Source organism: Ictalurus punctatus, chromosome 7 (genome assembly GCF_001660625.3).
Source record: "Ictalurus punctatus breed USDA103 chromosome 7, Coco_2.0, whole genome shotgun sequence".
NCBI lineage: Eukaryota > Metazoa > Chordata > Actinopteri > Siluriformes > Ictaluridae > Ictalurus > Ictalurus punctatus.
The window spans coordinates 32,762,600-32,786,987 of NC_030422.2; the positions used below are offsets into that span (position 1 = coordinate 32,762,600).

General features: G+C 40.8%; 3 protein-coding genes and 5 non-coding genes across 10 annotated transcripts; 4 read left to right on the plus strand and 4 right to left on the minus strand.

The window, feature by feature from the left end:
• Positions 1-1,064: 1,064 nt before the first annotated feature.
• Positions 1,065-3,606, minus strand: tada2b (transcriptional adaptor 2B). The gene is made up of 2 exons (XM_017473013.3): positions 3,178-3,606; positions 1,065-2,346 (listed from the first exon to the last, which is right to left on the minus strand). Exons 1-2 carry the CDS (start codon positions 3,604-3,606, stop codon positions 1,219-1,221), a joined length of 1,557 nt encoding a protein of 518 aa, XP_017328502.2. The 3' UTR covers positions 1,065-1,218.
• On the plus strand, positions 3,253-9,849 carry ccdc96 (coiled-coil domain containing 96). Of its 3 annotated transcripts, XM_053681751.1 has the most exons (5): positions 3,666-3,737; positions 4,653-4,726; positions 5,126-5,503; positions 7,657-8,306; positions 9,281-9,849. In XM_053681751.1, exons 3-5 carry the CDS (start codon positions 5,140-5,142, stop codon positions 9,587-9,589), a joined length of 1,323 nt encoding a protein of 440 aa, XP_053537726.1. In that variant the 5' UTR covers positions 3,666-3,737; positions 4,653-4,726; positions 5,126-5,139; the 3' UTR covers positions 9,590-9,849. The 3 variants fall into 3 exon arrangements, with proteins under 3 accessions (XP_047012913.1, XP_047012912.1, XP_053537726.1); XM_047156957.2 differs by lacking the exons at positions 3,666-3,737; positions 4,653-4,726 and adding an exon at positions 3,253-3,393; XM_047156956.2 differs by lacking the exon at positions 4,653-4,726 and having other exon boundaries at positions 3,652-3,737.
• Positions 9,850-10,325: 476 nt separating this feature from the next.
• On the plus strand, positions 10,326-10,397 carry trnag-ucc (transfer RNA glycine (anticodon UCC)). Its single transcript has one exon. It is a non-coding gene; the product is annotated as a tRNA-Gly (tRNA).
• Positions 10,398-11,364: 967 nt separating this feature from the next.
• Positions 11,365-11,437, minus strand: trnav-cac (transfer RNA valine (anticodon CAC)). The gene has a single exon. It is a non-coding gene; the product is annotated as a tRNA-Val (tRNA).
• Positions 11,438-12,481: 1,044 nt separating this feature from the next.
• On the plus strand, positions 12,482-12,553 carry trnag-ucc (transfer RNA glycine (anticodon UCC)). Its single transcript has one exon. It is a non-coding gene; the product is annotated as a tRNA-Gly (tRNA).
• A 987-nt stretch (positions 12,554-13,540) lies between these two features.
• On the minus strand, positions 13,541-13,613 carry trnav-cac (transfer RNA valine (anticodon CAC)). Its single transcript has one exon. It is a non-coding gene; the product is annotated as a tRNA-Val (tRNA).
• A 1,044-nt stretch (positions 13,614-14,657) lies between these two features.
• trnag-ucc (transfer RNA glycine (anticodon UCC)) lies at positions 14,658-14,729 on the plus strand. Its single transcript has one exon. It is a non-coding gene; the product is annotated as a tRNA-Gly (tRNA).
• A 7,629-nt stretch (positions 14,730-22,358) lies between these two features.
• LOC108267181 (C-C motif chemokine 3) lies at positions 22,359-23,844 on the minus strand. Its single transcript, XM_017471172.3, has 3 exons — positions 23,690-23,844; positions 22,836-22,947; positions 22,359-22,694 (listed from the first exon to the last, which is right to left on the minus strand). The coding sequence occupies exons 1-3, from the start codon at positions 23,757-23,759 to the stop codon at positions 22,589-22,591; spliced, it is 288 nt and encodes a 95-aa protein (XP_017326661.1). The 5' UTR covers positions 23,760-23,844; the 3' UTR covers positions 22,359-22,588.
• Between the last annotated feature and the right edge of the window lie 544 nt (positions 23,845-24,388).

Genomic DNA, 24,388 nt, shown 5'->3' on the forward strand with positions numbered 1-24,388 from the left:
AGTTATGAATGAACACAATACCCCTGCAGCATCACAGGCAATATCAGTATCAATTATTCCAAGGAATCTAAATGAAACTGTTGGCTCTAGACTCCACACTGAAAATTCTAGAACTTTGCATTAAAGAACTAGCCTTTCTACATTATAAGTTCTAGAACAACAACAAAGACACTAGAACCATCATCACTAAGTATTCTGTGAAGATTCTGAAATTATGCTGGAAATAGCACCATCACTCAGATGACTCTGGAACCGCAGAGAACACTCTAAAGCCGCGACAGGGAGACGATCATATTGCTGAGCATTCTCGAATCACGGCAAAGATCGTAGAACCATGATGGGGAGACTGCTGAGGATTCAAGAACTACAGAAAATATTCTAGAACCATGGCCAGGAGACTATCCTTCTGATGATTGAAAACCATCAGAAAACTCTCGGATTTCTCAAAAACCAAAGTGGAGATTCTAGCGCCATCATCACTCTGAGGATTCTAGAACCGCAATGCAGATTATGGAAATACACTGGAACTGGGCTTCTTCTTCTTCTTGTTACTTTTGTAACTCTGAAAATTCTGGAACGACTGAAGATTGTAAAGCCATGGCAAGGAGACTGTTATCACTCTCTGCGTTCTCACACTACAACAAAGATTCTAGAACCATCCTCACTCTGAGAGAACTCAAGAAGCCCAAACAATTCCGGAGCCACACGAATGATTCTGCAACCACGTGAAAGAGTTGACAACCACACGAGTTTCCAGAACTGATCATTCTAGAGCCAGACTAAGGATTGCAGAAGGATTCTAGAGTCCAAAGGCCTCTAAAAAGTCTTTTATGCCAAACTAAAAGCCAAAGGTAAGAACGCTCTCGTCGCGTCGTCAAACACGCCATCAAGAGGAACACAGCTTTATGAGAACGTCTAGTTGAGGTTATGGCTATTCTCAGAAAAGCTCATATTTTCAGAGAACGCTTTTAGATGCAGTATTAATAGAACACACAATAACACACACACACACACACACACACACACACCCCACCACCCAAAAAAAAATCTTATTAGCAAAAATATACATATGTATATACAGATTTATTCCTTTGAAACCTTATCAAAATTGTAGTCAAGGTTTTTCCTTTTGCCACATTTACATTCCTATGAACAGAACCGGGATTGGGATTCGGAGTCCCGTGTTCTTAGAAAACACTAGAAAAGAAGCGCGGAACGTTACGCGGCATCTCGCGATATCCAGCCACTCTCCGTGAGGAAGTTCAGGATGCGTCTTTTCAGCATTTTGTCCAGGTAGCCTGGTAAGCGGCTCTTGGCGGGGACGCCTTGCCGTTTCTGCAAATGATCTTTAATTATGATCGTTTTCACCGTCAAATACCGAGTCGGACTCAAGTTCAGCGAGTTGCACAGCACTTTCTCGCGATCAGAAAGCAGCTCGAAGCCCGGTAAGTGCTCGATGGCTGAGAATTCACCATCTTTTCCTTCCTCTTTGATGGTGCCGGCTCCGCCCCCGGCATTGGCTCCACTTCCTGAGTTAGCTCCGCCTCCGATTCCAATCCCAGCTCCACCACCACTTCCGCTGCCTCTCTTGGAGCTCTTGTTTTCTTTCCGTTTCTCGCGCTTGTGCCGCGCTGCCTCGTATTCGGCTGACTCGTCGAGACGCGTGATGCCGTTGCGTCGGTAACGCTGGAGTTCACGCACTTTGGCACGTAGCACTCGCTCCTTGTGCATGTTGTCAAAGAAGTCCTCGAATTCTCGGAACGCCATAAACTGACAGAGCGCACGCAATTTTGTCCGCTGCTCACGCTCCTCCTTCGTGATTTTGCGCTTCCCGGAACCCGATGATGTCGAACCCACAATGGGCGGGGCCAAAGTGGTACCAGCACCTCCGCTACCTTTGTCTTTCTTTTCGCGACCAAGAAAGGCATTTACGAGGTTATAGTCACGGGCGACATCTTTCCGGCGCTGTCGCTCGCGCAGCTTTCGTACGTACATATCGACGTGCGCGCGCTTCATCTCAAGTTCCACGTCCTCGTCGTCGTAGTTTACAGACAAGCCGCTGACGAGCAACTCCGCCTCCTGTTCGTATTCCATCTCGTAGTCGTCGCGAAGCGGCATGTAGCCGAGCTGCTGCTGTTCAGCCGGCGTGAGCTCCAGCGGCGGTGGGGGTGCAGTGAGGCTCGGGGAGAGAGGCGCCCCGCCCGGGCATGTGTGGTCCGTCACACGGTTCGGGATCAGCTCGGGGATACACGCCTTCCCCAGGTTACCGTGGATGTACATAGTCACGTAGTGCTCCATCACCTCCTGAGGTGTGCGAGAGGCACCCACATGGGCTGCCATGTCCTCCTAAAACACACACGTACACGTTATTAATGTTATGATAGTGATGTGAATGTGTATAACTGTTAATACCTAATGTTTTATATGCTGTTATACCATTAATAGCATTATACTTCGCTCATTTTTCACACTAATTTCTAATTTTTAAGTCAGTCCGTACAGGATTTCGCAGAGATTTGTTTTGCGATTGTTGCGGCCAAAGACGCTCGATTTCGCCGCGTCTTTTTTCAAAGGCTTTTGCTTTTTCGCCGAAAACTACTTGAATTTGGCAATATCGCAATCGCACAAAGTTGTTCTGCGCAGTCTTTCGAAAAGACCTTTCCAGCTTTCAAACCTCAGTTTAAAATATGCGACATGCTTCATCCTTTTTATCAAAACTAATACCCAGGAATACGTGAAGCGCCGACACGCCGGATTACTCAACATGACTGGACGCCGCTCTACGAGCTTCAGTACTTGCTTGCATGAGATTGAGAAATAGACATTAAAAGGTACAGTTAAAATGCACAAAGATGTCAAAATAAACTAGCACAGAGTTTCCTCGTAAATAAACAGACAGACAGATGGGTGGTAGAAAGGAGCAATATCACAATAAATTGATAAATATCTTGGGCCAACATCACTTTTACTCACTTTCACACGTGGTGGCTGGATATTAAATAATCTTTCAAATAATTTAGATATATTTGAAGAGTATTAAAAATGTAACTGAAGACATTTTTCATATCTGTTAATAGTTTTGTTGCACAGACAGACAACAACAACAACAACAACAACAACAATAATAACAACAACAACATGTGAAGTGAGATAGATTAAAAGTTCTGATTGATTTACCCAGTTGCCGAACCCATACTGTTCGATGGCATCGAGCAGCGATTGCTCTTCCCTGCTGGTCCAACCTCCCTCAGCCTCGGGACCCCAGAGAGTGAAACGGCCGCCGTCCACTTGCTGATAACCGTGCCATCTCCGGTGATTACCGATTTCCGCCCCGGCGGAGAAACACTCGGGACACAGCTCGATGTCTGGGCAGTCGGTGCAGCGCAGACGCAGGTTCGTAACGTCCGTCAGGCAGTTCACGCAGTACTTCTTGCCCAGATCCGCCATCTTGGCGCTGGCTTGTTGCTCTCTCTCTCTCTCTCTCTCTCTCGCTCTCTCGCCTCTCTGTGTGCGCGCTTTCGGAAGCCGCGCGGACGTTTGTTCTAGGCGCATGCGCACTACGGCTAGGTCTGACACTCGCCTCGCTAGTGTCTCATGAATATTCATATACGTAACGAGCGAACGCTCTGATTGGGTGTATCCATGGCGACCGGTTAAAAACACAAGCCGATACACACACATACACACGAATGGGTTTGTAATACGCGTAAACGCAACTCGTATTAATTTAACCTCAGGTAAGCGAATCATTTACTATTAGTAGCAAACACATTTTCTTGTTTATTTAATTTATTTTGTGTGTGTGTCTAGACTGCATGCTATCTATCTATTTATTTAACTATCTGTCTACCTGCCTAGTATTATTTAATTAAGAGGTGCGTTACATCAAATAAAATGACAACAATAATAATTTACTTTATTTATACACTGAGCTTAATAAAAGAAAAAGAAAAAAAAACATACCCATAAATCCAGACCAGGTTGTCAATAATAAAAACTATTTAACATGAACATACTGTTATGTAAGGAATGAACCACTGGGTGGTGCTGTTATAGAAACCTAATGGTGTGGACAAGTGGGGTTACTTTTACCTACTCGTACTTTGTGTTATTCATCTTATACAACAGCAATTTGGAAATGCTTGCCATATTGATTTATTAAAGAATGCCATATACCATAAATACTCCATGAAACAAGTTAGGTCCTGTTTTCAGTTACGTTAGAGCAGCTACAGTTGAGGTCACAAGTTTACGTACGCCTTGCACAATCTGCAACACGTTTGGTGTTTTCTTTTTTTAAATGAGGGATTAAAAGTACAATTTAAATAAAATTGCATGTTGTTGTTTATTTAGTTCTGCCGTGAGTACGCTATTTCACATAACCGATGTTTACATATAGTCCAAAATATACAATAATACCTGAATTTCCACAAATGAACCAGTTTAAAAGTTTACACACGCTTGATTCGTAATACCGTGTGTCGTTACCTGGATGATCCACAACTGTGTTTACGTTTTGTGAGAGTTGATCATGAGTCCCTTGTTTGTCCCGAGCAGTTAAACTGCCCGCTGTTCTTCAGAAAAATCCTCCAGGTCCTGCACATTCTTTGCTTTTCCAGCATATCCTACATATTTGACCCCTTTTCCAACAGCGGCTATATGATGTTGAGATCCGTCTTTTCACACTGAGGACAACTGAGGGACTCGTACACGACTATTACACAAGGTGCAAACGTTCACTGATGCTCAAGAAGGCAACACGATACATTAAGTGCCAGGACGGTGTAAACTTTTGAACAGGATGATCGGTGTGAATTATTATTTTGTTTAAAGATCTTTTTTTTCACTTAGTACTGCCTTTCAGAAGCTACATAAGATGTTTCCCAGAAGACAAAATAATAACAATTTTACACTGATCATCCTCACCATTAGTTTCCTCACCAGTCTCCCTTTTTTTCTTCTGTGTCCTGAAGACTTTCCATGTTTTTACCTCTGACTGTTACAAACCACTGATTCTGGAGACTCTTTCCATAAATGTCTTCTCACTATAAATATATTAGAGAGTAAAGACGAGTCCTTCTGATTCCGATAAAGGTCATAATGGCTTACTTAATTCAACTCGCAGATTATCCTGTGAAAATGGAGGAGCGGTCACTTGAAGAAACGGGTCCTGATCTGAAATCTGAAGATCCGAACGTGGAAGAGGCAGCAGACGTCCTTGACGGTGACGAACCGACTAAACCTGGAGATGAAAGCTGTGCAGTAGTAGGAGAAGAAGTAGAAGTAGAAGAGACAGAGCAAACAGCAAATAAAGAGGATGACGTTAACATGCAGAATGCACCGGAAATCCCTGACGACGAGCTTGAAGCTTCAGCGATAGGTGATCTACAAGTTAGTGATGATATTGAGGAGGGTAATACTGCAGATGTAGAGATTTTTCAAAACATGAATGAAGAAGAAGAGCCGGAAAGCCAAGTGGACGAAGATCACAGACAGTGCACAGGTGCGTGACAGTTTTATCGCTTTTTATATAAGTTAATCTAGCCTAGTGTCTGCGTTATTTTACACTTACGTATGGCTGTGTACCTTAATAAATGACATTCTCTCTTCAGTCTTATGGAACAAAAAATATGTTAGTAACAATCAGAACCAATGAAGGTGCAGGATTCGGGTACATATGAGTTAGAAATATGTGGGGGAAAAAACTATGACGCTGATGTTAAATGCAAAATCTGCAAAATGCTTTCGTCGTTATTTTTGCACAAATTAAACCCAAAGCTGTTCTCACGTTATTTTTAACAAAATCATCTGATAAAACCTTGACAAAGATATTGTGTTATTTTATTTTCACATGAAACGGGTATTTAGGGATCCTTCCAGGTGAAAGACATCTGCAGTCTGTTGTGCTTGCTTCAGTGTTACATTAACAGATTGTAAGCAATAAATGTTGTATAGTGTGAGCAGTATTATTGTTCTGGGAATTTTTCACATGGTGTCCATGAGGCCTATCTGAAAGAGTAACATTCATTCGTCTGTGAGTGTACCAAATCAGCTGAGTAACCCTTAAATGGATTATGTTTCCTGGGAGATACAAACGTTCGTCAGGCTCTGGGGAGGATAACAAAAATTGGGTGATTATTTCACAGAAAAGGTTATATTCATTATGATTATAATGAACTTTCCTTTACTTTCACACTATCCGTTGTTACCCAGATGAGGACAGGTTCCCTTCTGAGTCTGGTTCCTCTCAAGGTTTCTTCCTCATATCATCTCAGGGAGTTTTTCCTCACCACCGTCTCCACCGGCTCACTCAATAGAGATAAATTCACACACTTAAAATCTCTATCCTGTGTTTATATGTTTCTGTAAAGCTGCTTTGAGACAGCGTCCACTGTTAAAAGTGCTGTACAAATAAAATTGAGTTGAATTGAAAAGGTGAGTTCAATATGACTTAATTGAGTTCAAAAGAAAACATACTGAATTCACCTTTTCTGTAATTCAGTTTCAGATTTAGGCCTTTCAGGTGCTTTCACACTGTTAAATAATGCATATTTTTATGGGCGTAGACACGACTCAAAATAACGTCCACTTCAACCTCTGAGAAAGTTTTTCTTGTTGTTTGCAAATCACACCATCTCTCTGAGCTTTTATTTCCTTTTGTTGGGTTTTCTGGGCGTCACCAAATACAAATTTGTAATTTACAAAATTGTAATTTTTGTAAATATTATGTTTTGAAAATAAATGAGCAAAATTGTGTTAATTGAACCTGAATGTGTTCAAACACAGTAATGAATTCATTCATTTTCTTAAGTGTTTTAAGGTTTTTTATTAAATAATCATATTGAACAGTGCTTAATGCTAGTTATCAGATGTTTCTATACCCAATATACCATGTAAAGATTTATATTTTGATTAAATTCTTTTGTTATAAGCAGTGTGCTTAGAGAACATGTGCTTTTTCATTTAGAAGCAAGAAAACTGGCACAGCGTTAGAGCTGGCCGTTAAGTTGTGACCGGTTTGTGCGTTGGTCTTTTATGATAAGCAATAAACATATGATGTGAAATGGAAGAGTCTATAATTGAGCGAGGCTTTTTCAATACTGCTAACCGGTTCCTAGTGATCCGAGAGGCCTGGTAAATTTGTATTCTTCGAGTAGATCTGAAATATATTTTGGTCCTAAGCAATTACGTGCTTTATAGACTTTGAAATCAATTCCGTACCTAACCGGCAGCCAATGTACGGATTATAACACTGAGGTAAAATGCTGAGTTTTCTTTTCTTTGTGAGTTGTTTAAAAGCTAGTCTTCTTGTGGAGACCAGTAAGCAAACCACTGTAAGTTCTTTAGGTCCTGTATAGAGATAAAAATTTTCAAATCTAGATATATTAAGTATTTAATCAACTAGATATACTGAGTATTTTATCAAGTTTCACACCTTATGCTGTGCTTGATTAAAGAGGAAATTGCATCATGTCACAGTGCAACAAAAGGCTGTTCAGTGAATGCTACTTGAGTGACTATAATGAACCACTTCTTAACCAGTCCATAACTTTGATCCACACCGGACATTGGGTAACACACAAACACAAATCTCCAGCACAGTACAAAAGTGAGAATCAATCACCAAAAGTCTTTTTTTTTTCTTCCTCAATTTAGCTGATCTTCAACACAACCTTAAAGTGGACTCTGAGGACGAGCAGGAGCTTCTTCAAGAACTCCAAACAGAACATGAAAAGCTGAGTCAGCTCAATTACCAGCTCCAAAAAAAACTAGCCGAATACTTCTGGCTTAAATCGGGCGGTGAACTGCAGTCAGTGCAAGAGAAGAATTTCCCAAACCAAGAGTGCTGCCAGAAGTACCCAGACATCATAGAGGCTATTAAGAGGCAAAGGCAGGACAAGCAAAAGCATCCCCAACATCAACTTGTTGATGATCTGCTTCGGCAGAACAATGAGAAGCTGGAGGAAATCGAGTGTGAGTGGAGCATGCTAGCATCAGCCAAGCGCGAGGTGATCATTACAGACCTGGAGCAGGCGAGGGGCAGGACTGTGGCCCAAGCTGTGGCTGAGAATCTGATGACAGCTGCACAGAAATGCCAGGATGAATTTGTCTCTGTCAGTCATGAAAACTTCAAGCTGAATCTAAAGATGCCCAAGTTCCATGTGAGGGAAGATGTTCCAGATGGAGAGATGAACCTCATTAACTTAAAGCAGCTATATATTGAGAACCAGACTTACAATGAAAAGATCCAGGAGTGCAAAGAGGATCTGCTTAAGCTCAAGAAGACATTTCCCCACACTGGACAGGTATGATCTTTCCTGGATTTGTTTATCATTTATTCATTTTATTGATTGTTTAGAAGGTTATTAGTCAAAATAATATTGGAGGAACCCTTCAGCAAACATGCAAGATTATCTAGTTAACACATCACTTTCAAAATTCTTTAATTGCTTCTCAAAGCTTGTTGTGTCACAGTGTTCAAAAATTTGTTTTCCTGCTGAAAACCAGTGCATGGATGTGCATTCTCTGTGTGATGCCAATCCAATTGCAAACTTCAAGATTCTAAAGCTTCTGGTTGGAAAATGTACAGCAAAATACACTATATGGCCAAAAGTATGTGGACACCTGACCATCACACTAATATGTGCCCATTCCAAAACTATGGGTATTAACATAGCGTTAGGTCCCCTTTGATGTTATAATAGCCTCCACTCTTCTGGGAAGGCTTTCCACTAGATTTCGGGGCGTGGCTGTGGGAATTTGTGTTCATTCAGCTACAAGAGCATTAGTGAGGTTGAGGTCAGGCGCTAATGTTGGTTGAGGAGGCTCCAATTCCAGTTCATCCCAAAGGTGTTCAGTTGGGTTGAGGTCAGGGTTCTATGCAGGACACTCAAGTTCTTCCACCTTCTTCCAACCTTAAGACACCATGTCTTCCTGGAGCTCGCTTTGTGCACAGGGGGACTGTCATGCTGGAACAGATTTGGGCCTGTTAGTTCTAGTGAAGGGAAAGTGTAAAGCTACAGCATACAAAGACATTCTATACAATTGTGTAAATCTCACTTTGTAGCAATAGTTTGGGGAAGAACCAAATATGGGTGTGATGTTCAGGGGTCTGTAAACTTTTGGCCATATAGCGTATCAGATGCTCTATGGCAAGATCGCATCTCTTACATATAGCTAGAAGCTGATTTTCAGTACATATAGCAGGATCTTATGTGAATTAGCTACTTATCCTAATTTGTCTATAATGTTGTGTGTGTGTCCGTCCGTGCCCTCTCAGATTCTGATGCATGTCAAAGAGAAGTTGAGGTTCGTTCAGGTGGAGAACCAGGTGAAACGAGTGTGTTTTGACGAGCTGGATGCCTTGGTGCTGCATGAGCAGGAAGCTCTGACGCAGACAATGCAGGCACGGGACAGCCTGCGCTGTGACAACCTCTGTAAGCGGCAGGACTGTGGCCTCATGGGAAAACCGACACTGCTCCGGGACCTTGAGGACACAGAGGATGAGCGTGAGGCACTCGAGAGACAAGTGGAGATGCTAAAGAGAAGCAGAAGAGACACAGACAAGACCACACAGATACATACATGACTACAAGTATACATGCACAAATACAATAACATGGAGGCCCATTTAGCATATTCTTTTTTTTTTTTTTAGAACAGACTTATGTTTCCAAATATGTGTTATATTAAGATAAAGCAGTAGAATTTTGTAGAGAAAAAAAATATCACTGCAATTTGTTTAAATTTAATCCACACTGTAATGTTACTGTGTTTTTACCTTCTGTGTCATTTGACTGAAGAGGGAAATTTGAAGAATTATTGAAATAAAACAGCTCTTAATGATGACCTCTTTTGGACCTGGATAGATTTTTAGCAATATGTATTATTAAAATTCTGGTTAATAATTAGTAATTATGAAGGGGTCGAATTCGGAGTTCGATGGAGTAGGACGCGAACTTGGAGTCTCCTGCTGATTTCGATTCAAATTGTAATTAATTAGCGCTTTTTTGGTTCATATAATATATTTTGACTTATTCTACTTCTTTTCCTTGTTTGCACTTTTAACTTTGTGGCTCGTTAAAATGTCTGGAAAGAACCCGAGAACCCGTGGTAGCATTCAGACACAACTGAGCGCTAGGGTGCGCGCCGCGAGCGAGTCCCCTTCTCCCTGACTACACAGCAAAGACCGCCCGGGCCCGGGCCCCGTTTAACGAGGTTCGGCGTCAACTTTGGTATTGAGCATAATACTGTGCATAATACTGTGGGAACTAAGGGGTAAGAGGGTTAAACTTTTGTTTACCAGAGTAGAACAGCTCAGCGTGGCATTGGTGGTATAGTGGTGAGCATAGCTGCCTTCCAAGCAGTTGACCCGGGTTCGATTCCCGGCCAATGCAAATGCTGTCACTTGGAGGTTCGAGTGACACTTTATAGTAGTTGACACAATAGGAAGGAATCACCTACCTGAAAATTAGTTGGTCAACAGAGTGCCCCAGAGGCTTCTCTGCAGGCCTCTTAGAGTTCTTTCTGCTTCCCACTTGTATTCTTAGGGGTTCTTTGCTGTTTGGAAGCACATCATTATCCATCAGGGCACGTTTGACCCGTGAACAATGGGGTCTCTCCATGTCTGTCTCTTGTTAGCGACAAGCTAGCGTGCAAACTGTGATGAGACGAATACATTTTCCGCAATCAGCTATCTACATAGTCAATGTTTTATATTTCGCAAACAAATATGTCTATATGCTGATTGGTCTTAAGCAGGGTTGTCCGATCTTCAGGTTTTCGTTCCAATCTAGCAGGATCCACACCTGATTCCAATTGTTTGATCTGCTGATCTTGGCTTTCAATAGACTAAAGTGTGGCTTCTGCTTGGTTAGAATGAAAAGGTGTAACCACACTGGCCCCTTCCGGATAAGACTGGACAACCCTGCTCTAAAGCAAATAACCACTAAGGTAAGTGCCACTTTGTGAGTTCTGAATCTGTCATGCTGAGTTGACGTCACTCGATGAACAGGGAAGGAACTGCTAGATGAGAAGACATCCCACTGTTGACGGATGGCAATTTCAAGTTGAGGGCGCGTTTCCTTTGTTTTTTCTTGCTTGGAGGTGGGGAATCACAAGTTTCAACCTCGAGTCAAAGGCATCATTACTCTTGTCTTCTTGATCAAGGAAAGAGCCAGGCTTCCACTTTCAGTGGAAAAGCAGAGACTCCCTTTCATTTTGTAAGCAAATGTTATCTGCTTTGCTACAAAAGCAGGAAATCTGCTCTGTTGAAGGTCTCGCTTTCTGGCTGTTCCTATAGGACCTGATCCTGCGGTGATGACTACTGGGCAATTATTAAAGCAAAGTTCAAAACATCCGGCTTGTTTCTGCCCGGTCTCGAACCAGGGACCTTTTGCGTGTGAGGCAAACGTGATAACCACTACACCACAGAAACCACACAAAAGCTGTCCTTTGGCCGAAGAACCGGCTTGCCTGTCTTTGATCTATTCCCGTAAGGACGATATACCGGCTTGGTCGTCTATGCCAAACACCCGTAAGGCCACTATAGCGGCTTTACAGTGTAAACGTTATCCCCGTGAGGCCGGTGTACCGGCATTACTCTGCTATGATTCCTTACTTATTTAATTATTATTTTTTAACCCGGAAGGTTGATGACCTCATGACGTCACGACGTGATTACGTTATCACGCCGGCATTACGATGAAGATCCAAGCGTGAATATTGGTGTAATAGTAGAAGTTAACTGGAAATGCCAAAGCGTAAAGCTAATCGTGTTCCAGCTAAAGTTACATCTACATTGAACACAGGTATATCTAAAACAGTGGAAAAAAGAAAACTTACACAGGCGAGAGCAAGGATTCTAGATAGTCACAGCAGTGAAAGTTCAGGCAATGTGGAAACCGAAACTGATAGTGATGCAAACTCTCCTGATTCAGACCTTGATCTGTCTTCATCTTCAGCATCAACCAGCGCGACTGACACTGCAGGGGTCTGGAGTCATAACGGGACCATTTCTGTGCATTCGTGAAAACACTACCTGCTGGTCTGATTATCACCAGAAACTTGACTTTTGGCGCTAAAATGCAGTTATTTATTTATTTATTTATTTATTATTTACTTGAATTTATTCAAAGGCATTTATCACGCTGATGCTCGTATGGTACTTCTAAATGAGTATAAGGATTTTAGCGAGCATTTTTCGTCATTTCTCTAGTTAAGAATTGTGCTCTAAGTGGAGTAAAAACTCTGAACTGCTTCCTTTTTGAAAGTAATATTACACAAATACATTATTATAAGTTGTTTCAAGGCCTAAAAATGTTAAAATGAAAATGTTGATTTTGGGGCCAATTTTGGCCTGGGAACACAGTGTTGGCATGCTGTTTCTATGGGGAATATAGGGTTGTGGGGCATAATATTGTGGGAACTAAGGGGTAAGAGGGTTAAACTTTTGTTTACAAGAGTAGAACAGCTCAGCGTGGCATTGGTGGTATAGTGGTGAGCATAGCTGCCTTCCAAGCAGTTGACCCGGGTTCGATTCCCGGCCAATGCAAACGCTGTCACTTGGAGGTTCGAGTGACACTTTATAGTACTTGACACAATAGGAAGGAATCACCTACCTGAAAATGAGTTGGTCAACAGAGTGCCCCATAGGCTTCTCTGCAGGCCTCTTAGAGTTCTTTCTGCTTCCCACTTGTATTCTTAGGGGTTCTTTGCTGTTTGGAAGCACATCATTATCCATCAGGGCACGTTTGACCCGTGAACAGGGGGCAAAAATGTGAGGGAATGGGGTCTCTCCATGTCTGTCTCTTGTTAGCGACAAGCTAGCATGCAAACTGTGATGAGACGAATACATTTTCCGCAATCAGCTATCTACATAGTCAATGTTTTATATTTCGCAAACAAATATGTCTATATGCTGATTGGTCTTAAGCAGGGTTGTCCGATCTTCAGGTTTTCGTTCCAATCTAGCAGGATCCACACCTGATTCCAATTGTTTGATCTGCTGATCTTGGCTTTCAATAGACTAAAGTGTGGCTTCTGCTTGGTTAGAATGAAAAGGTGTAACCACACTGGCCCCTTCCGGATAAGACTGGACAACCCTGCTCTAAAGCAAATAACCACTAAGGTAAGTGCCACTTTGTGAGTTCTGAATCTGTCATGCTGAGTTGACGTCACTCGATGAACAGGGAAGGAACTGCTAGATGAGAAGACATCCCACTGTTGACGGATGGCAATTTCAAGTTGAGGGCGCGTTTCCTTTGTTTTTTCTTGCTTGGAGGTGGGGAATCACAAGTTTCAACCTCGAGTCAAAGGCATCATTACTCTTGTCTTCTTGATCAAGGAAAGAGCCAGGCTTCCACTTTCAGTGGAAAAGCAGAGACTCCCTTTCATTTTGTAAGCAAATGTTATCTGCTTTGCTACAAAAGCAGGAAATCTGCTCTGTTGAAGGTCTCGCTTTCTGGCTGTTCCTATAGGACCTGATCCTGCGGTGATGACTACTGGGCAATTATTAAAGCAAAGTTCAAAACATCCGGCTTGTTTCTGCCCGGTCTCGAACCAGGGACCTTTTGCGTGTGAGGCAAACGTGATAACCACTACACCACAGAAACCACACAAAAGCTGTCCTTTGGCCGAAGAACCGGCTTGCCCGTCTTTGATCTATTCCCGTAAGGACGATATACCGGCTTGGTCGTCTATGCCAAACACCCGTAAGGCCACTATAGCGGCTTTACAGTGTAAACGTTATCCCCGTGAGGCCGGTGTACCGGCATTACTCTGCTATGATTCCTTACTTATTTAATTATTATTTTTTAACCCGGAAGGTTGATGACCTCATGACGTCACGACGTGATTACGTTATCACGCCGGCATTACGATGAAGATCCAAGCGTGAATATTGGTGTAATAGTAGAAGTTAACTGGAAATGCCAAAGCGTAAAGCTAATCGTGTTCCAGCTAAAGTTACATCTACATTGAACACAGGTATATCTAAAACAGTGGAAAAAAGAAAACTTACACAGGCGAGAGCAAGGATTCTAGATAGTCACAGCAGTGAAAGTTCAGGCAATGTGGAAACCGAAACTGATAGTGATGCAAACTCTCCTGATTCAGACCTTGATCTGTCTTCATCTTCAGCATCAACCAGCGCGACTGACACTGCAGGGGTCTGGAGTCATAACGGGACCATTTCTGTGCATTCGTGAAAACACTACCTGCTGGTCTGATTATCACCAGAAACTTGACTTTTGGCGCTAAAATGCAGTTATTTATTTATTTATTTATTTATTATTTACTTGAATTTATTCAAAGGCATTTATCACGCTGATGCTCGTATGGTACTTCTAAATGAGTATAAGGATTTTAGCGAGCATTTTTCGTCATTTCTCTAGTTAAGAATTGTGCTCTAAGTGGAGTAAAAACTCTGAACTGCTTCCTTTTTGAAAGTAATATTACACAAATACATTATTATAAGTTGTTTCAAGGCCTAAAAATGTTAAAATGAAAATGTTGATTTTGGGGCCAATTTTGGCCTGGGAACACAGTGTTGGCATGCTGTTTCTATGGGGAATATAGGGTTGTGGGGCATAATATTGTGGGAACTAAGGGGTAAGAGGGTTAAACTTTTGTTTACAAGAGTAGAACAGCTCAGCGTGGCATTGGTGGTATAGTGGTGAGCATAGCTGCCTTCCAAGCAGTTGACCCGGGTTCGATTCCCGGCCAATGCAAACGCTGTCACTTGGAGGTTCGAGTGACACTTTATAGTACTTGACACAATAGGAAGGAATCACCTACCTGAAAATGAGTTGGTCAACAGAGTGCCCCATAGGCTTCTCTGCAGGCCTCTTAGAGTTCTTTCTGCTTCCCACTTGTATTCTTAGGGGTTCTTTGCTGTTTGGAAGCACATCATTATCCATCAGGGCACGTTTGACCCGTGAACAGGGGGCAAAAATGTGAGGGAATGGGGTCTCTCCATGTCTGTCTCTTGTTAGCGACAAGCTAGCATGCAAACTGTGATGAGACGAATACATTTTCCGCAATCAGCTATCTACATAGTCAATGTTTTATATTTCGCAAACAAATATGTCTATATGCTGATTGGTCTTAAGCAGGGTTGTCCGATCTTCAGGTTTTCGTTCCAATCTAGCAGGATCCACACCTGATTCCAATTGTTTGATCTGCTGATCTTGGCTTTCAATAGACTAAAGTGTGGCTTCTGCTTGGTTAGAATGAAAAGGTGCAACCACACTGGCCCCTTCCGGATAAGACTGGACAACCTATATTTTAACCTAATCTAAAATAATTGTGTGATCTGCTCACTTGTTGCCAAAAGACTTTATTTTACTGTGTGTTTGACTACTGAACAAACAACAGACACTGAACAGTAGACGATAGAAATTTCATAGAAGTTTCTTTTGAGTACATAAGTAATTTTGGTATTTGTAAGTCGCTTTGGTTAAAAGCATCTCATCTACCAGACCTTGAACAGTTCAGATTTCCTTCTTTTGTGCTTTTGTAGCAAAGCAGATAACATTTGCTTACAAAATGAAAGGGAGTCTTTGCTTTTCCACAGAAAGTGGAAGCCTGGCTCTTTCGTTGCTCAATAAGTCTCTGAACGTGACTGGAAAATTTTCTGTAAAGTACTGATCACTAAGTTCACCTATCAGCAAGAGGTCTATGCTTGAAAAAGGCTGGGAGCGGTTTCCCTTCCATTGTGCATTTGTAGCAAGGCAGATAACAGCTGCTTGCAAAATAACAGGTAGTCTCTGCTTTTCCACTGAATCTGTTAATTGAATAAATGTAAATTTAAATTTAAATGTACGTGTACAGTTCACTTTATCTGCTGCCTAATAGCGCTTTTTTTCCTCTGGTAAAATGACGAATGTTAATCTGATGTCTGGGGGGAAAAGAGAAATTAAAAAAAGAGATGAAAGCTGAAAAAGTAAAGCCGATAAAATATTAACCCTCTTCACTCAACTATCCCGTGGGGCAGTGTCCCTTATAGGATAATAAGTAGTATGTATTATTAATGTCCACTTTACAGCAGTACTAATACAGTGTACTCTCTCACTGCGCTATTTAAATGTGTAAACGTTTCCCCCTGGAATTAGTTTATTTGCGAGATCGTCAAATCTAGTTATCTGTAGTGATAAAAACCAACCCTCGGAACAGCACCATGGAATGTGGCCAAAAATATATTGCATCTGTAGTGATAAGGACTACCATTGAGAATGAATGGGAAAAGTTATGGAAAGTTAAGCATAACTTTTTTGAGACCGGGCAGAAACAAGCTGGATGTTTTGAAATTGCCCAGTTGTTAGCACTGCAGGATCAGGTCCTATAGGAACAGCCAGAAAGCGAGACCTTGAACAGAGCAGATTTCCTTCTTTTGTGCTTTTGTAGCAAAGCAGATAACATTTGCTTACAAAATGAAAGGGAGTCTTTCCACAGAAAGTGGAAGCCTGGCTCTTTCGTTGCTCAATAAGTCTCTGAACGTGACTGGAAAATTTTCTGTAAAGTACTGATCACTAAGTTCACCTATCAGCAAGAGGTCTACGCTTGAAAAAGGCTGGGAGCGGTTTCCCTTCCATTGTGCACTTGTAGCAAGGCAGATAACATTTGCTTACAAAATGAAAGGGAGTCTCTGCTTTTCCACTGAATGTGGAATCCTGGCTCTTTCCTTGATCAAGAAGACAAGAGTAATGATGCCTTTGACTCGAAGTTGAAACTTGTAATTCCCCACCTCCAAGCAGGAAAATACAAAGAAAACGCACCCTCAACTTGAAATTGCCATTCGTCAACAGTTGATGTCTTCTCATCTACCAGTTCCTTCCCTGTTCATCGAGTGACGGCAGGTCAGCATGACAGATTCAGAACTCACAAAGTGGCACTTACCTTAGTGGTTATTTGCTTTAGAGCAGGGTTGTCCAGTCTTATCCGGAAGGGGCCAGTGTGGTTGCACGTTTTCATTCTAACCAAGGAGAAGCCACACTTTAGTCTATTGAAAGCCAAGATCAGCAGATCAAACAATTGGAATCAGGTGTGGATCCTGCTAGATTGGAACGAAAACCTGAAGATCGGACAACCCTGCTTAAGACCAATCAGCATATAGACATATTTGCTTGCGAAATATAAAACATTGACTATGTAGATAGCTGATTGCGGAAAATGTATTCGTCTCATCACAGTTTGCATGCTAGCTTGTCGCTAACAAGAGACAGACATGGAGAGACCCCATTTCCTTACATTTTTGCCCCCTTATCACAGGTCAAATGTTCCCTGATGGATAATGATGTGCTTCCAAACAGCAAAGAACGACTAACATTACCAGTTCTCGCTACACACAGAAGACAATGAAAAAAAAAAGGCCCAAAAAAACACCTACAACTTACATACATACCACACCAGAGTTGGGTCGGCACTAACGTTTATCCACAACATAGGTCATCTGTAATCTCCTACTCAAAAGGACACCGCAACCAGCTGTGGACATAGAACTGACACACAGCACCCCAAAATTGAGCAGAACAGATAGTGAAGGATACCATCACCAGAGGGAAAGGAGAAAGCACTGAGCTCCCTGACTTCCCAATTCCAGCCAAGTGATAGAGTGTTGGACGGTCCAATGGTAAACCATGGCTGGTCAAACACACCAACCCATTTTCATAGCACAAGTTATAAATAGTAGAAAAATTAATAGATGTAGCCAATCTGGCAGACCAAACCGTCAGCCCAGTTCGACATCCTGTTGCAACGACCCTTGGCGTATACAAATCCCTTAAATGGTAACTGGCAGCACACGGGGCCCCTCATCATGGAGGGAAAGCACCCAGAAATGCACTTTAATAAAGATAGGTACACCGTGAGGCTCGTCAGTTCACTCTTAGGCACTCACACACCACTCACTCACTCACTATGTATGTATGTATGTATGTATGTATGTATCTATCTATCTATCTATCTATGTATTTATCTATCTCTATCTACCTCTCTATTTATTGATCTCTCGATCTCTTGATCTCTCTCTCTATCTATCTATCTATCTATCTGAGATTTTGCCGCACTGCGCCCTTGCAAATCTTTTTGCACACTACAATGAAATGTAGAAGCATACCGATTTTATTTATCTCGTAAGAATATGTAGATTTTACGTTCATAAAATAGATGTGTTTTATTCTATGATTATTTGACATGCCTGTACCGCGTTAAGGGGCTTGATAAAGGGCATCATGAGCCATGGTTGGCAGGGGTAACCATTGTCCCCGAGCAGGAGTCCACTGTGCATCATACTGTGAAATGCATGGTAAGTACGTTTTACGCAAAGTAAGAACTTTGAGAAGCAATTATTAAAAATATATATATATTGATGAGTCAGTTCCTGCAAATGACCACAAAATGCACAGTCCCCAGTAAGAATCCTGAATGCATGTCATATAGAATCCTATCATTTACCACACAAAGAATAATAATAATAAAATAATCAACTGCATACTTGCTTTACACATCCATATGGGCAATTTAAATTAAATCACAATCAATATTAAAGTAGTCTACTTATACTCATAGCTAATTAATCAATACATATCATCTGCCTCTGAGTGTTGTTGTATCAGAATTTGACCAGTAGATGGCAACAATGGAACATTTTATACAGAAAATTAAACAACAACAAACAGAACAGTTTCTCTTTAGGTGTCTGTTTTATTTAGTTAATTTTCATTTAATTTATTTTCAGACCGAGATAAAGCTCTGATGTTATTTTCAGGACAGGGTTAACTTCAGGTTACCCTTTGCAGTTACTTGGTAGCATGACAAGCTGCATTTCTTTGCCTTAAGAACAGAGGGACTGGTGATGAAATGACAGTTTATAGCTGATATAATGTAAATCATAAGTGGAACTTACTTGTTTTATTGATATTCCTCAGTTTTGTATGTAACTATAAACAGTCAAAATGGTGTATATATTGACTTAGCACACAAAAAAAAATTGTGTAGGTCTCCCTTATGCCACCAAAACAGCTCTGGCCCATCAAGGCATGGACTTCACAAGACCTCTGAAGGTGTGCTGTGATATCAGTGATCGATCATTAAAACGATCGTACAGTTTTTGTCTTCATTTTACTGCTTTTGCTTTTACATGTTTCTGTCAGCTATGCAAACAGTAGTGCGTGCATACTACAACCTCAATTCAGACAAGCTGGGACAGTATGGAAAATGCTAATAAAAACAAAGATGAGTGATTTGTAAATGGACTTTGACTTGTATTTAAACAAAAAACGTGTAAAGACAAGTTACTTGATGTTTTATATAATCAACTGCAAGTTTTTTGAATGTAAACGTTTATTTTGAAATTGATGCATGCAACATTTTCCAAAAAAGTTGGGACAGAGGCAATTTAGGACTAATAGCGATGTGAGAACTTGAAATAAGAAGGTGATGTGGAACAGGTGAGGAAATCGTCTAATCATAGTATATAAGGAGCCTCCAAAAAAGGCAGAGTCCTTCAAGAGCAAGGACGGGTCAAGGCTTCTGCCAACAGATGCATCAGTGAACAATCCAACACTTTGAGAACAACATTCATTCCCCAAAGACAAATTGGTAGGATTTTGGGCATTTCACCTTCTACAGTGCTCAATATAATTAAAAGATTCAAGGAATCCAGTCAAATCTTCATGTGAATGGGGAGGCCGAAAACCACTTTTGAATGCGCATGATCTCCAATCCCTCAGACGTCACTGTTTTAAAAACTGTCATGAGTCTGTAATGGAGATCCTAACATGGGCTCGGGAATACTTCAGTAAACCTTTGTCAGTCAAAACCATTCACCGCTGCATCCACAGACGCAAGTTAAGGCTTTACTGTGGAAAGCAGAAGCCAAACATAAACACTGTCCAGAAGCTCCTCCCACTTCTCTGGACTCGGTCTCATCTGAGATGGACTGTAGCACAGTGGAATCGTGTTTTGTGGTCCGACGAGACAACATTTCAAATAGTTTTTGGACAAAACAGCTGTCGTGTTCACCGGGCCAAAGAGGAATAGGACCACCCGAGCTGTATCAGTGTCAGGTCCAAAAGTCAGCATCTGTCATGGTATGGGGGTGAATTGAATTTTTCAAATTACTCTTTTTGATGTTGCTTTTTTTTGCATTTTCCATACTGTTCCAACTTTTTTTGGAATTGGGGTTGTACTTTAATTATGGTAACCAGGGAAAAAGTAGAGAGACACGCTTTCTCTGAATAATTTATTAATTTTGGCTGGTGGGTCTTCATATTATGACAATATGCACCTTTTTCCTGAGAAACCATGATGGATTCTAAGTTTCGTTGTACTGTTTTTCTGTTCCTGTCTCTATAGGAATACTTATTAAAACTGGCTAAAGAGAGCGACTGAATTACTTAAACAGAAACTTTGTTAATAAGTGTTAATAAGAATAAAAATTAACTCAGGGTCAAGCTGTGCTGCCATTTGCTGCCACAACAACAGCAATAAAGTTTAGAAATTCCTGGAAAATACTTGTTTTGAGCACCATGTGGCAAATGGCGCACTTATATAGCACTTTCACCCAAAGCTCTTTACACTGTGTCTCATTCACCCATTCGCACGCGCACGCACGCACGCACCAATGGGAGCAACTCGGGGTTCAGCGTCTTGCCCAAGAAGACTTCGGAACGTGGAGTCACGTGAGCCGGTAATCGAACCGCCAACCCTACGATTAGTGGACAACCCGCTCTACCACCTGAGCCACAGCCGCCCCATTGGCCTTGTATTCTGTGCAAAATATTGCTGAGAGGAAACGTGCATGGGTTGCAGCCCTCTAAACTTCAGCCCTCTAAACTTAACCTAAACTTCTGACTTCATCTAACTCTGCTTTCAAAAAAATTAAGTTGCCATCTTTCCTGTGCAAAACTTGGCCTATTTTATTGCTGTGCAGATAATTATATTCTTCTGTGCTTTTGTAATGTCTTCACAGTTCTTCACCATCAACGCCTTCAGAGAAACCAAAGTAGTTAATTATATCGATGTAGCTGACCTCGGACCAACGCGTCATATCATCTACCCAGTCATTAAACTTTGATGGGTGAGGTGCTGTCAAAAGACGGTCATCGCGACACTAAAATATCTGCACTATAGAGCCATTTTCATGTGTTTAACGTCACAATATCAGCTAGGAACAAAATGCTAATTTGACTCTAAACACCCTGGAGAACAGAAATGTAAAACATCCAAAGAGAGCGAGCGGCAGCAGGTCACTGATGAAGCACTTTGGTGACTGTTTCCACAACTAGCAGTGATAACGCTATAGCCTGATTGTGGAAGGTTTTTAGAAACGCGTATGAGGCTAAACGTTATCAACCTGCATATGGCTTTGAAATAAAACTAACAGATAATGTACAGTCATTCAGGCTTTTAGATAATACAGGGACTCCCAAAAATAGACAAAAAGTTCCAGATGGACTGAGGCAGTTAATGGCTACTGTCAATATCATACTGATCTCCAGTGGAGCTTGAGTGGGGTTTCTCCAAAATCAGTCTCATTTGTAGCTCACAGCGTGAATACCTTCACATCCCCACCATCTCATCTCTGGTGTTTTTGAACAACGTGGGTCCACCACTTACAAAGTTCAAAACCGAACCATTTATGCGGTCATGGATACATAAGGGACACAGGGAAGAGGAGGAGGACACTGACATGACAGCTTTGTGGAATATTTTGTCTTAGGTAAGATGATTTTTTCTTGATTATTTTGTGCAGGAAATGTTTATTGTGAGTATGCTTTCTGTATGAAACGTAGCTTTGTTTTCAAAGTGCTTTGGGCGTATGTGTTTCGTAGCTAACTGAGGTGACGACACATAAGCTGATAAAATGTGCAATCAATTAATGTTTCCCTTTGTACTGAGAATACTCACCGCTGTTAAGTTTGTTATGCTATTACATCGCTGTACCAGTGTGAGCAGTTACACAGGCCGACCTATCAGCATTGTTGGCTACATGAGATACTGGAAGCACTTTTACACGTCTGGACGGGGACCTTTCACGTGCCTTCCGACCTGCCGGATCACTACCCTCTTAGTGTTCCGGGACGTGCGGATTTACAAATTAAACACTGTACATATATATATATATATATATATATATATATATATATATATATATATATATATATATATATATATATATATATATATATATATATATTCTGTTCTGTATTCATTAGGTATGAAGTATAGTCTGTGCTACTTGGTAAGGGGTTAGTTATTTGTCTCAATTTTTGTGTGTGCTGTAAGCATACTGTAATCCTCAGCAGCTACGGATGATGTGGGTGCATATTTCAATTAAAATGAATTCCACCATGCATTTTTTTTATGTGGCTTTATTTAACAAATAAAAAAGCAATAATGAGTGATAAAATGCACTTTAAGATAAAAGGAATAATTTTGGCTTACATAATGGCAAAATAATTTCAGCAAAAGGTGATATATATACTGATAAGCTTTATCCCATTAAACACTTTATTTTGATAAAATAATGGAATATGTAAAGAAATCTTCCGATTAATGGATAAGGGATTTAACAGCTCCGCAGAGTTTAAGTTGAGCTTTCATACAGGCGCTGGTCAACTAAATCAATGGCCCGCTGAACCCACTTAAAGCCTGGGTCCACGCACACGCGGCTGGAATTCTGGGTAGTAAAACTGGAAAGAAAAGAAGATTTAAGTCAGTGCTGGTCAGCAATATTCACTAAAACTAGTAATATTCTTTAAGTTTGTTTAAAAAATGAATGATTAAAAACAACCAGTCTTATAAATAATAATAATAATAAAAAAAACGCTTACATGATTCCAGTTTTCGGACAGTCATTGCTTGTATTTACGTAGGTTTTAATGACTTTTATAGGTATCACTTTCTTATAGAATTTGAAACAACAGTCCTCTGGTCCTTTTGCACCTGTATAAAAAAAGGAAACATATTTAATTAATCTAATTATCATGTGAAAATACTCTGATTAAGCACTAACGTTTTAAAGCGGTATGAGAAATTGCCTAATATATGTTTATGTTTTTTTTCCCCGTTACTAATAAATAAAAGACAGCTATTTTTAAAAATGTTGTTCATCTGTTCAAATCTGGTGAAATCGATACATTTCCGAATAGCTCTGTCACGGGCCTTCTTTAAACAAAGATAAAAGAATACCTACCTGTTTTCCGTTCATGCTATGCTAACTTTCCTCTAACAGGCTTTTAGGTCGATGATATTTTCAGACCCTGACCTATTAACTAGTATGAGGAGATAAAGACTATCTAGCCATTTGGTAAAGAATAGAACGCACTTCCATAAGTCGCTCTGGATAAAGGCATCTACTTTTTTGCTGTGGATGTAATGTATAAATGACCTTGAACTAAAGCGTGTAATGAACAGATGGAAGAACAAACTTTGACAGTTTTTAAGAAATTCAGCAACAAGCGCATTGCTAAGCGAGCGAAAAATGAACACGTCTGATAGTTGAAGTCACTGGACACCAGCTATAAGATGAAAGATCAATTGTTTTTATATTATGTTCAAGTCACTTCCAAAAAAACAATCATGTACTAATTGAATAAATACCTAAACCAATATATCTGAGTGATTAAACTATTGTAAAAAGACAATTTGCAAAAACATTTATTTATAAAAAGCTGAAAAATCTTACTCTGGGCAGTTGTGAAGTACTGATGGCAGGCAAGAACCAGCAGAACCAGCAGAAGAGGACGAGCAAACATGGCTCCTGATGGTGAATGATGATGATGATGATGATGAAGATATTGCTGTATAATGTAATAATGCAGATATCACCTCACGCTTGACTTTATATAATCTGCGAGCAGGGGGAGTGTGTGGTTTGGATGAAGGGGAGGTTTGTAGGCAGAATGTTCCACCTTGACTGAGAGACAAAAAAAGCACCACTTGTGGTTTTCACCAATGCGAGAAAGTGGCGTTTAACACGTTGAAGCCAAACTTACCTCATAAAAACGTGCTAAACACACACATAAACCAATAAAATCATATAAAGATAAATACATATTAGTATTTTGGAGCAATTTAATAACACAGCAGTTTTATCAGTTTTTATTATACCACAAAGCTGTTGAATTCTGGATTCTGACTGGACAGAAGGCATTGAATAATTTTCTCTAACAGCAGCTCTGACAGTAGTACCGCTTCGAACCACAGATTTATATTAATGCACTCATTCTTGTATGTTATAGTTTCTAATAATGCCTCAATAGAATACCACATTTCCCAGAAATTCATGTTTTCACTAATAGTACAGATCAGCTGCACTTTGACCAAAACCATACACACCGATCTCATTACTAAAGCATAGGTTGCATTCTGCACTCATTCAGAA